The 12,677-nt window shown below is 54.2% G+C and overlaps 1 protein-coding gene across 4 annotated transcripts in view; it reads right to left on the bottom strand.

The window, feature by feature from the left end:
* Window positions 1–442: 442 nt before the first annotated feature.
* The window catches only part of MAP2K3 (mitogen-activated protein kinase kinase 3), a 31,532-nt gene continuing 19,297 nt past the window's right edge, over window positions 443–12,677 (bottom strand). For all 4 annotated transcript variants that reach the window (XM_065532897.2, XM_005583146.5, XM_005583148.5 and 1 more), the window contains 5 exons: window positions 11,386–11,513; window positions 10,811–10,888; window positions 3,408–3,547; window positions 2,138–2,183; window positions 443–1,528 (listed from right to left, as the gene is read on the bottom strand). In XM_065532897.2, coding sequence (XP_065388969.1) covers window positions 1,445–1,528; window positions 2,138–2,183; window positions 3,408–3,547; window positions 10,811–10,888; window positions 11,386–11,513 — 476 coding nt within the window. In that variant the 3' untranslated portion in view covers window positions 443–1,444. The remainder of the gene's footprint in view (window positions 1,529–2,137; window positions 2,184–3,407; window positions 3,548–10,810; window positions 10,889–11,385; window positions 11,514–12,677) is intronic.

The following is a 12,677-nucleotide window of genomic DNA, read 5'->3' as shown; positions in this document are numbered from 1 at the left end:
TGTGGCTTTGGGCAAGTGATGTCAGCTCTCTGGGTCTGTTTTCCCATCTGTAAACTGGAGGTCACGTAACCTCCATGAGGTCACCGTGTCCAGCCCAGGCACAGTGTCCGGGGTGCTCGCCGCTCTGTGCACCTGGCTGTCATCACTACTCCAGGACAGTGGGATGGGTGGCCGCCACCAGCGGGCTGGGCCTGTGTGTTCGCTGCTCTGTCCAGCATCAGTACAGGGCCTGGTGCCTGGATGATCACAGCATGTTACCTCGTCACAGCCCTCTGGGGGCCTCTGTGTCCTCAGATATAGAAGGGCCTGATGGGTCAGCAACCCTCCCTCCCCTAAGCACGACACCCTGGCCCTGGCCCAGAGGCAAGGGTCCCTCGAGGGGCCACAACCTTCCCCAAGTAAAAGGGGGGCTCGCAGGTGTCATACGGAGTCTCACACAACCTTTAATCCTTTTCTTTTTTTTTTTTTAATTAAAACAGCAACCAGGTAACTGCCCCAACCCATCAGGGAAAGGACCCGGGATGGGCAGTCGTTTTTTCAAAAAAATATATTTTCTTTTTTTAAAAACAACACCAAAGCAAACCCATAGCCCCCGCTGAGCCAGTCCTCAGGGAGAGTGGGCGGCAAGGCTCCCCCTGCACTTCTCTGAGCAGAGATCTTGGGCCCCTCCCACTGGACCCCAGCCTGAGCAGAGGGCGAGGCTGATACCCTATGGGGTGGGGGAGAAGCGATCAGATCCAAACCATGCAAGAAAAACAAGCCAAACCCATAAAGCAAAAGAAAAAATCAACAGAGGATAAATTAAAAAAAAAACGAAAAGGTGAATGACACCGATTAGGGTGGCAGGCAGGACTGGGTGACCCAGTGTGCCCCGCAGAGGCCCCGTTTGCCAGTGCCAGCGGAAGGCCTTGGGCGGCTCATGGCATCTCCCTCATGGGAGTCTTGGGGGATTCACACAGCTCATCCCCTCTTGTGTACCCCGCACCAAAGCCGGGATAGAGGTGTGGCCACCCTGGGCCAAAGTGTGCAAAGTCCATTCAGTCAAGAGATTAAAAAAATATACAACTTGGCTGGCATCCAGGCTGGGCAAGGCAGTGGCCCATTCACCCAGGCACCAGCGGCCTGCTGTGCAAGGGGCAGCAGCATCCACAGGGGGCATCCAGGCCCCCTCAGTCCAGGATCTCAGCAGCTGGAGACGGGTCCTTGGAGCAGCAGGGAGAGGCACTGGTGGGGCCGACAAGGGCCTGGCTGGCAGCCCTGATGGTCTGCTTCTTTGGCACTTGGGACAAATGGCTCGCTGCAGAGTCAGGTGGGAACAGGCCCCTTGGTTCCTCCCAGGTGCCCTGGGCCAGGATGGCAGTAGCTTATGGTGTGGGTGAGCACTGCCCCCGCAGATGGGGCTGTGGGGCTCTGGAGGGCCGGAGTGGGGTCCGAGGCCCAGCCCCTATGAGTCTTCGCCCAGGATCTCCTTCACGAAGGCAGCGATGTCTGTCTTCTTGGTTTTGTGCAAGGTGAAGAAGGGGTGCTCCTGGGGGTGACAGAAGGCACAGTCACCATGGAGGGGGTAGCGGGAGGGGGAGGTGGCCACTCCTCCCCAACCAGCTCCAGCCCAAGTGTTCCTCCTGACTGGCAAAATCCTACTCATCCTTCTAGGACCTCCACCCCCAGGAGGCCCTCCATGACAGTCACGATGGCATTTGTGGCTCCTCCTCAGCTCTCTTGTGGTCACTCTCCAGCCACACTGACCTCCCTTTTCCCCGACACGTCAGGCCTCTGCCCATGCTGGACCTTCTGCTTGGGACGCCTCTCCGTCAGCAGATAACCCTTATTCATCCTTCCAGGCTCAGTTCAAATGGTCCCTCCTCCATGAAGCCTTCCCTGATGCCACCCTTGGCCCCTCTGCCCCATTCTGTCACACACTGCCTGTGTATCCTTCCCAGGGCCTGGCATGCAGGAAGGAGGGAGGAGGGAGCCAGGCATGCAGGAGCAAACAAATGACCGAGCACCTAAAGGAGTGAACACAGGGCCAGCCGGAGGAGCTACCCATCTGTGTGCAGGACGTAGCCCTCTGCCCAGAGCCCCACTCAGCCCCAGCCAGCCCCGAAGAGCAAGGCAGGCACCTCCCGCCCGTACTCACCATCAGCTCCAGGTAGCTCATACGCTCTGCGGGGTTCTTCCTCAGGCTAGGAGAGAAGAGTGCAGCTGTGGCCAGGCGGGCAGGTAGGAAGGAAGCCCAGCCCCCGAGGGCCAGCCAAGCCACTCTGGGATTGCCCCAGGCCTGGCAGCAGGGGACACGTGCACCCAGGGAAGAAGGGACAGGAGTGTCCAGGGCTTCTCCCAGGGTGGAGGGGCATTCATAGGGGCAAACTAGAGACTCGCAGCAAGTTTCTGGCTCTTGGGGTCCTGGTTTTCTTGTCTCCATAGTGACCTAGGAATTTCCATATCAACACCAAAATGGGACTGCAATGTTCTGCCTAACAAGCATATACTCGGTATCCTCAGTCAGGAGAGAAAACTCCTTATCATGGGTTCTGGGAGAGGTTAGTCCCCAGTTAAAGGGGTCAGACTGCCCAGGGACACTGCTGGGCTCCTCTGTTGCTGATTATGGTCAACAACAAAAGTGCTGGGACCATGGGTGTGAGCCACCGCACCCGGCCGCTTCTTCCTTACCCATTTCTTGCTCTGTTTAATTATGGTCAGAGAAGTTGGTCTGTATGACTTTGCCTTCTTCCTTAGTCCCTCTGTAACCTCAAACATGATTTTTTTTTTTAAGAGAGAATCTCGCTCTGTCGCCCATGCTGGAGTGCAGTCGCATGATCTCGGCTCAGGCTCACTGCAACCTCTGGCTCCTGGGTTCAAGCGATTCTCGTGCTTCAGCCTCCTGAGTAGCTGGGATTACAGGCGTACACCACCATGCCTGGCTAATTTTTCTATTTTTAGTAGAGACAGCGTTTCCCCATGTTGATCAGGCTGGTCTCCAACTCCTGACCTTGTAATCCGCCCGCCTCAGCCTCTCAAAGTGCTGGGATTACAGGCATGAGCCACCGCACCCAGCCTCTCAAACATGATTTTTATAAGGCTCCTGTGGGGCATTCTTTAATTTGGTACAAAGTTCTAGATATCAGTAAAAGCAAACTTGTTTTTTGTGTTCAAATCTTCCATACACTTTGTTCTCTTTTCAGTCTGTCTGATTTGTCCACTTCTGGAAGAACTATATTAAAATCTCCCACCAGGACCATCGTTTTGTCAAATGCGCCTCATGCTCCAGCTGTTTCTGCCTTACATATTTCGATGCCATGTCATCTGGGGGGTTATTTGCAAAAACAAAAAGGAACAGGGCCCAGGAAGGTGCAGGGATCTGGCCAGGGAGGGGCAGTGACAGGTGCTCAGCAGCACCCAAGACTCACCACTGAGCAGTGAAGTCCACAAACTCGGGGGAGAAACGGTCGGCTGGGAGCTGGGGGGACGGCTCCTCCACCACCTGCTTCAGCTGCTGGAACGGGGTCCCCCAGGACTCGTAAGGGAACCGCAGGATGGCCATCTCAATCTGCAGTGGTGACATGGGGGGTCAGAGGCCCTGGCCCCAGATACACCCACGCTCTGCACCCAGGAGCCAGGGTTGGGGGCTCCCACCCATCCTGGTCCCGGAGCCAGGCCTCAAAGCTGCACAGCTCATCTCCCTATCACAGCCCAGCAGGACAAAGGCAAGAAAGCTCTTAGCTCCTCCCACCCAGCCAGCAGGACCCAGCTCAGGAAGCAGATCAGGCCGACGCCGGGACTGGTGGGACCATCACTGGGTTTTCAGACAACCTGAATTCTGAAGATTTTACAAAACAATGCAGGTTCCAGCTGCTCTGGAGAAATCTGAGGAGGTGGCAACCTCGGGCCGCAGCCTCGTGAGCCAGGTGGGCAGGTCCCAGGTGGTCACAGCCATTCCCCGCCCTAACATCTGACCATCTCAGACTTCAGCATCTGCTGTCATTTATTTGGGCTGCTGTTTTCACAGAGGAGGCACACGGGAAATGCTACACACACACACACACACACACACACACACACACACACACACACACACACAGCTGTCCCCAAGGCCACAGACAGACTGTGAGACCATAAGGTTGCTTCGCCTCTGCACCCGTGAGCCTGCAGCCTCATCTTCTGCAGGGCCCCGGCAGTTTCCCTCCTAGACAAGTGGCCTGTGTGGCCACATGTGCCCTGCTGGATCCGGATTTCCTGTGGGTGACATCGGGCCGGTAGGTCTCTGTACTCGCTGCAAACTCCCAGCCCTGTGTCCTCCCTGTGGTTGGCAAGAAGTCATCATGGAAGGGACGGACTAGCTAGGACTAGTCTGGGCTCCAGTCATGACGACTGGATGGAAAAAACAAGTCATGTCAGCCCTGGTTCCAGCCTGGAAGGACAGAGAATTCCGAGGCTCCAGCACAAGGGCCCTCGCTGATGGCCGTCCTCACCATGATGAACGGAAGAGGCCTCAGCACAAACGCTTGGCACTGGCAACTGGAGCCTGGACAGGACCCTAAGGACTGTGCTGAGAACGTGCCTCCCATCAAGCTAGAGGCCCTTTCCAGCTCGGACACAAACATACCCACACAGGCAGGGCCCACTGTGTGTGTGTGCGTGTGTACACGTGTGTTCACAGGACAAAACCGTACCGATTTGGGGGGCTTTTCTCTTAGAATTTTCACTGACTGCAATATGTAAAGCAAGGACCCCACATGAGCTGCAGGAGAAGGGCCAGTGGCCATGAGAGTTATAATTAGAAAACCAGAAGTGTCCAAATCCTCAACCTCGTACTCCTTTATTTTTTCTAAAGAGCTCAAAAATACCTGGGCGCGGTGGCTCACGACTGTAATCCCAGCACTTTGGGAGGCTGAGGCAGGCAAATCACAAGGTCAGGAGTTCGAGACCAGCCTGGCCAACATGGTGAAACCCCATCTCTACTAAAAATACAAAAAATTAGCCGGGCATAGTGGAGGGCACCTGTAATCTCAGCCACTCTGGAGGCTGAGGCAGGAGAATAGCTTGAACCTGGGATGTGGAGGTTGCAGTGAGCCGAGATTACTCCACTGCACTCCAGCCTGGGCGACAGAACAAGACTCTGTCTCAAAAAAAGCTCAAAAAATGAAAAACAACCAAAATAGCCTCTGGGCACAAAGATGTGCCATATGGTGTTATCTGCCAGGAAATGTTTAGAAGCAGCCTGAATGTCCAGCACCAGGGGCCGGCCCCACTGTGGGGGCGGAGACCCAGCCAGGACCGCAGTCACACCCCTGTGACTCGCCAGCGACAACACTAACAGGCCAGCACCCAGTCAGCACTCGCTCCTGGCCAAGGGCCATCCCTGGCATGACCCCTGTCTGTTCTGGGTGATTCCCACTGGCATCCTGAGGCTTGTGCAGTGAGTGGGAAAAAGCCAATGCCAAGAGAGCGCTGGGGCCCTTGCAGGATGGGGTGAGGCTGAGACCAGGGTCCCACCCAGGGTGACTCTCCCGACTCTGTTTCACCAGTCACTTCCCCAGGATGGCCAAGAATTTCAAATGGAAGGAAAACATCAGGAACAAGGGAAACATCCCACATCAGCAGACAGGGTGAGTGAATGGTGGCAGATGCTTATGGAGTCTTTGGAAGAGATACATACAGGAGTCTATTACAATTTAGAGAAATTGGCCAGGTGCGGTGGCTCACACCTGTAATCCAAGCACTTTGGGAGGCCGAGGCGGGCAGATCACATGAGGTCGGGGGTTCGAGACCAGCCTGACCAACATGGAGAAACCCCGTCTCTACTAAAAATACAAAATTAGCCAGATGTGGTGGCGCATGCCTGTAATCCCAGCTACTTGGGAGGCTGAGTGAGGCAGGAGAATCACTTGAACCTGGGAGGCAGAGGTTGTGGTGAGCTGAGATTGCACCATTGCACCCCAGCCTGGGCAACAAGAGCAAAACTACGTCTGAGAAAAAAAAAAAAAAAAAACAGAGAGAGAGAAAAATATGAACAATATATAATGCTATAAAATAAAAATTAAAAAGGTTTTTAAAAAGAAGCATTACGAGGCTGGGCGCAGTGGCTCACACCTGTAATCCCAGCACTTCAGGAGGCTAAGGTGGGTGGATCAGAGTCAGGAGTTTGAGACCCGCCTGGCCAACATGGTGAAACCCCATCTCTACTAAATATACAAAAATGAGCCGGGCATGGTGGCACACGCCTGTAGTCCCAGCTACTCGGGAGCCTGAGGCAGGAGAATAACTTGAACCCGGGAGGCGGAGGTTGCAGTAAGCCAAGATCACACCACTGCACTCCAGTGTGGGCGACAGAGCGAGACACTGTTTCAACAACAACAACAAAAAGAAGCATTACATATTGTTCATATTTCTCTAAATTATAATAAAATGTATTATAATGCACAATATTGGCACTGAAATGGGGTAAGAGGTGTCTCTAGGTAGCTAACTACAGTCATTTTCCCCTTACTTTGCCGCTGTATTTTTATGTTAGGTTTCCACCACTTTTGTAACTTGTGGGAGAAAAACCTAACCCATGCCCAAAGAGGCCACCTTCACCTCCACCTCCCTGTGTGCGCCTGCCGATCCTCCATCAAGCCGGGAGCATTCCCTGTCCTTGAACCTGAGCTGGCCTGTGACTTGCTGACCAAACAAGGAGGCAGAAGTGATGCTGTGCCAGTTCTAGGCCTAGCACTTCAGAGGACTTCCTTTTGGATGCCAGCCATCATGAAAGAACTCCAACTCTGCTGACACTGCCATGCTCTGAAGCCCAGGGAGCAGGCCAAGGTGAGTAAGTCACATGGAGAGGCCAGGCGGAGGAGGCCCATGTTTGTGAGGTCGTGTTGGGACTTTCAGCCCAGCCCAGCCCAGCCCAGCCATGACCCCAGCCAGTGCCAGGTACAGCAGAAGAGCCATCCAGCTGAGCTCAGCCACAATGGTGGAAACATGAGAAATAAGAAACTGCCATTGGTTTGGGTCAGTAGGTTCTGGGGTGGTTTGCTATGCAATATTTGATAACTGAAATGTACACTTAGCACACACTTGTCCAAGTTCCATCAGCTACATCAGAAGGCCACTAGCCATGGTGGGCCCAATAATGATGATGGACAGATGGAAGGGAGACAGAGAGGTGGGGAAGGGACATAAGGGTGTGTGTATGTGTGAGGTGGTCATGAGCGGGGTCTCTAATATCCAACCAGTTCTGTGCAGTCTAAATACAGCAAGAACTTGTCCTTTGCATCTAACCTAGGACTTGGAAAACTATTATTGCAGATACAGCACCTGCCTTCAGGCTGAATATTCCTCTCCACCTCAAAAAAAAAAGTTTAATTGAAAAATTACATGTCACCAATTAACGAAAATTGAAGGTATGGCCCAGTCCCACCTCTCTGACAAAATTATTTTGACTTTGAGTCTTTCCCAGTCACTGTCTACAGATACACTGTTTATAAAGTTACAGCCACAGGCCAGGCGCAGTGGCTCAAGGCTGGGCATGGTGACTCATGCCTGTAATCCCAACACTTCGGGAGGCCGAAGTGGGTGGATCACCTGAGGTCAGGAGTCGGAGACCAGCCTGGCCAACATGGTGAAACCCTGTCTCTACTAAAAATACAAAAATTAGCTGGGCGTGGTGGCAGGCACCTGTAATCCCAGCTATTCGAGAGGCTGAGGCAAGAGAATTGCTTGAACCTGGGAGGCGGAGGTTGCAGTGAGCTGAGATTGCGCCATTGCACTCTAGCCTGGTCAACAGAGTGAGACTCCCTCAAAAAATAAAAAAATAATAAAAAAAAGGCCAGGCGTAGTGGCTCATGCCTGTAATCCTAACACTTTGGGAGGCAGAGGCAAGCAGATCACCTGAGGTCAGGAGTTTGAGACCAGCCTGGCCCACATGGCGAAACCCCATCTCTTCTAGAAATACAAAAATTTGCCAGGTGTGGTGGCTCATGCCTATAATCCCAGCTACTGGGGAGGCTGAGGCAGGAGAATTGCCTGAACTTGAGAGGTGGAGGTTGCAATGAGCTGAGATCGTGCCATTGCACTCCAGGCTGGGCGACAGAGTGAGACTCTGTCTCAAAAAAAAAAAAAAAAAAAAAAAAAAAAAGCAGGGCATGGTGGCACAAGCCTGTAATCCCAGTTACTTGGGAGGCTGAGACAGGAGAATCACTTGAACCTAGGAGGCAGAGGTTGCAGTGAGCCAAGATTGTCCCATTGCACTCCAGCCTGGGCAACAAAATGAGACTCCATCTCAAACAAATAAAAATAAAAAATAAATAAAGTTCCAACCACATGGTGATAATAACGATGGTAGCAGCAACACCAATAAAACCCACAACACCCGCGTCAACTCTCTACCCACCAGACACTTCTCTTCCCTCGCTCCCAACCCTCCCTGCCTCTCTTCTGACCTGGGCCACCCAGGCACACAGCAGGCACAGCCCCACCTCAGGGCCTTTGCACCTGTACCCCCTGGTCTACCCTGCCCTCAGGTCAGCAGGGTGCCCTCTTTGCAGAGGCCTCCACATCTGCAACAGTGGCCTTCCACCTGTCCCCAGGGCCACACCCACCTGCCCCACTCTTCTCCACCCCTGTGGCATCAACAGAAATTTATTTGGTCTTTGTTCCTGGCACAGAGCTCCTAAAACCCTTGGAATTTCCTGAGTGACAGGAGCGGCTTTGTTATCCACAAGAAGCTTGAGTTTATGCTAATGAGGTGACTCAGGGTGAGGCCCCTAGACAGTCTCAGGACCCGGCTGCTGCCCAGAAAACCCAGCTGATTATACAGGGTGGGAACTCTCAGCATCACCCGCCAACTGACACTGAGAGGAGGGGGCTGCAGACTGTGCTCTATAAAAACTTTCAGTGGGTGCGGTAGCTTGTGCCTATAATCCCAGCACTTTGGGAGGCCAAGGTGGGCAGATTGCTTGAGCCCAGGATTTCAAGACCAGCCTGGGCAACATAGTGAGACTCCTCTACAAAACATTTAAAAAATTAGCTGGGCGTGGGGGCACACACCTGTAGTTCCAGCTACCTGGGAGACTGAGGTGGGGGGATGGCTTGAGCCTGGGAGTTCAAGGCTGCAGTGAGCTGCGATCGCACCACTGCACTCCAGCCTGAGCAACAGAGTGAGACCCTCTCTCAAAAATAACTTCTCCATGTGAGGCCGGGCGCGGTGGCTCATGCCTGTAATCCCGGCACTTTGGGAGGCTGAGGAAGGCAGATCACTTGAGGTCAGGAGTTCGAGACCAGCCTGGCCAACATGGCAAAACCCCACCTTCACTAAAAATTAGCTGGGCATGGTGGTGCCTGTAATCCCAGCGACTCGGGAGGTTGAGGCACAAGAATTGCTTGAACCCAGGAGGCAGAGGTTACAGTGAGCTGAGACTGTGCCACTGTACTCCAGCCTGGGCGACAGAGTGAGACTCTGTGTCAAAAACAACAATAAAACTCCATGAGCTTGAGGAGCCTGTAGGTTGGGCAAGCACAGGGAGGTACCAGGAGGGTGCCAGGCCCTGAGAGGGCATGGCAGCTCTGTACCCCACACTTACACCCCTCCCCCCATGAGTCTCTTCCACCTGGCTGGTCCTGAGTTATATCCTTTCTGATAAACCAGTAAACACAAGTAAAGTGTTTTCATGAGTTTTGTGAGCCATTATCAAACCTTAGGAGAGGGTCGTGGGAAACCCCAATTTGTAGCGGGTCAGTCCAGTAGTATGGGAGACCCGCTACTTCCAAGTGGTGTGTGATGTTAGGGGCAGTCTGGTGGGAGGGAGCCCTTAACATGTGAGGTCTGTGCGAACTCCAGGTAGCATGAGAACGGAACAGAACTGCAGGACACTGGGCGGGTGTCTGGAGAATCTGAGAATGGGTTGTAGTGTTGGAAAACACCCCGCTACTGCTTCTCACCACATCTTACTGATTTCCTCTGATGGCCTCATCCCCAACACCAAATAGTCAAAGGGACTGGGGACAAGCAGGAATGTCCTGGGCCAGGCTTCCCTGGGCAGGGAAGGAGCTGATGCCCAGAAAACTCCATTGGTCCCAAGCCACGCAGCTGGCAAAGGCCACCGGCCTGAGCCCTACCTGCTGATGGCATCGTCCTTCCACGCATCTCCTGCACAACTTCCTAGCCCTGGCTGGGGGACACACCCTGGTGGTCTTCCCATCCTTCCAATCCACTATCTACATGGGAGTCAGAGCAGGCTCACCCACACCTTGACCTGAGCCCCGACACAGAAGGCATGGGGTTTTGCCAGGCAATTCCAGAAGCAATGGCTCTGGGCCCATCCCTACACCTGGACTTCTGCCGCATCTGCTCTCACCCTACCCAAGCCAGGGATGCCTTTGGCCTCCACAGGCCCAGGATTGAGAGTCCACCCACCCTTCCTACCACTCCACAGCAAGGTACCAGCACGCCACTGGCAACAAACCTTCTGCTATGAAATATTTCTGAAAAGATCTTCACCATCTTGCTTTTGCACGATTTACATACCAGGAACTCACATAATTTGGGATTGGCTGTGATTTCTCAGCAAGCACCAAGAACTCCAGAGAAAGCCCTGTGACCACCACATCACAAAGCGCCCAGGACTTCATGATGAGTGACCCTGACCCTAGGACGTTCCCCTAAATCGATGGTAATTTCTGATGGCATGTTTTCTTCTCAGATTTTGAAGCGAATACTTCTTTCCAGAGCCTAAACTATTTGAGGAGTCTCCCAAAAGCTCAGGGCCCCAGGCACAGCTCCACCCACCCCACCTGACCACCAAGGGCAGGCCCTGGCCCCACACAGTACCATGGTAATGCCCAGGCTCCAGACGTCGGACTTGACATTGTAGCCCTTCTGGTTCAGCTCCGGGTTGATCCTCTCAGGCTGCAGGAGGGAACAGTGAGGCGTGAACACCCGCCCCAGGTAAGCTCCGATGGCTAGGCCTTGCCTCCCAATCCCCAAACTGAGCGCTCAGCTTAGCCCACCTGCCCATGTGACCGGGGAGAAAACTGAGGCTAGGAGGGCCTGGGTCATGCTTAGAAGGCCCAAACCTTGCCTCGGGCTGCCCCTACCTGGGAGCAGACCCCTAAGGCCCTCCTGACAATGAGGGCGGGGCAGGACCGGCACAGCCCACCACGGTCCTCCGGGGAGGTTGTTCATGCAGCTTATCACCTAACTGGGGCGCTGTGGGGGTCAGTTAACAACAGGGTACAGAAGGGCTGCCCCTGGGCAGCCAGACACAGGTGGCCCCACTATGGTAGGAAACGCAGTGTGGGGAGGCTCTGCCCGACGGGTAGAGGGCATGGCCGGGGTGGCTGATTTGGGCAGATCTCTCCCCGCCCCATCCTCTCCTGAGCCTGGGGGGCTTGGGGACCACTCACGGCCATGTAGGGCTTGCAGCCGGCATCCATCGTCTTGGCCACAGAGTCCACCAAGTAACCACTGATGCCGAAGTCACACATCTTCACATGGCCCTCCTTGTTGATAAGGACATTGGAGGGCTTCACATCTGCCAGGAAAGGACATGCCTCAGCCACGTCTGTGGAGCATGACTGGAGGCAGGTGCCATGCTCTGCATAGCTGTGTCCCCCTCCCTCGCCCCAGACCCCTCCTGTGCCCCCTCCCATGCCCCAGTGGGCAGGTTCCACCAGGGTCCCAAGGGTCGGACCAGGGAACTGAGGCTGCAAGAGGTGTCGGGCTAGCTGACGGTCATACATGGTCCTCAGGGAATAGCCAGGACGTGCCCAGCCCAGCCAAGCCACTGCAAAGAAGGCAGGACTCCAGGTGCTTTGCTGGGGGCGCCGCGCCTGCATCCGCCCTCCAGACGTGAGGTGCAGTGAGAGCCTGGCTTGTGTGGGTGCTCCCAGAGGGCAGCAGGATCAATTAAAGCCTGGGAGGCAGGATCTGTGTGTTTGGACATGGAGTCCCCACAGACCAGCATGGGAGACCAGCCTAGCAGGGATTCTCCATGCAAATGCGCACAGGACACTCGCATCCGCGTGCCCTCCATGGGGATGTGTGTAAAGATGGAAATGCACATAAAAAGGACCAGAAGGTTCCGTGCCAAACGCCAACCACAGTGACCTGGAGGTGGAGGCTGGGATGGGCACCCAGTGGTCAATGGGAACTAAGCCTAATTCATTTTTTGAAAAGCCGTAAATCTGGAAAAATAGACTTGGGCTCAGCAGCAAAAAGGAACAAACCGACACCACACCAGACCCGGATGGGTCCAGAAACATCAAGCTAGTGAGGCTGATGTTCCAGAAAGGGCGAAACCAACCCACCATGGGAAAACCAGACTTGTGGCTGCCTTAGGCACATGAGGGATGGCAGAGAAGGGGCCCAAGAGAACATTTTGGGCTGGGGTAAGGGAATTATCCTGCATCTTGCAGGGAGGTGGTTGCATGGGTGTGAACGTGATTATACGTACTCTGTGCTGGAATTTCACGATTTGTAAACTATACGTTAGAACAGAACCCGGTCCACCTTTCTCAGGACAAAGGTAAAACTAGTCCTTGCTTCGAACACCAGCAAACATGAGGGGAGGCAGCTGCAGGGCTGCAGGTGGAAAGCGGCTGGGACCCCATTGGGCACGTCACAACTTATCACCTCTCTGAGCCTCAGTTGCTCATAGGGAGACGTCTACCCGCCTTGGCCTGGGATCCCTCCCACT

This window comes from Macaca fascicularis, chromosome 16, assembly GCF_037993035.2.
Source record: "Macaca fascicularis isolate 582-1 chromosome 16, T2T-MFA8v1.1".
Lineage (NCBI taxonomy): Eukaryota > Metazoa > Chordata > Mammalia > Primates > Cercopithecidae > Macaca > Macaca fascicularis.
This window is presented reverse-complemented; position numbering and strand designations above follow the sequence as displayed.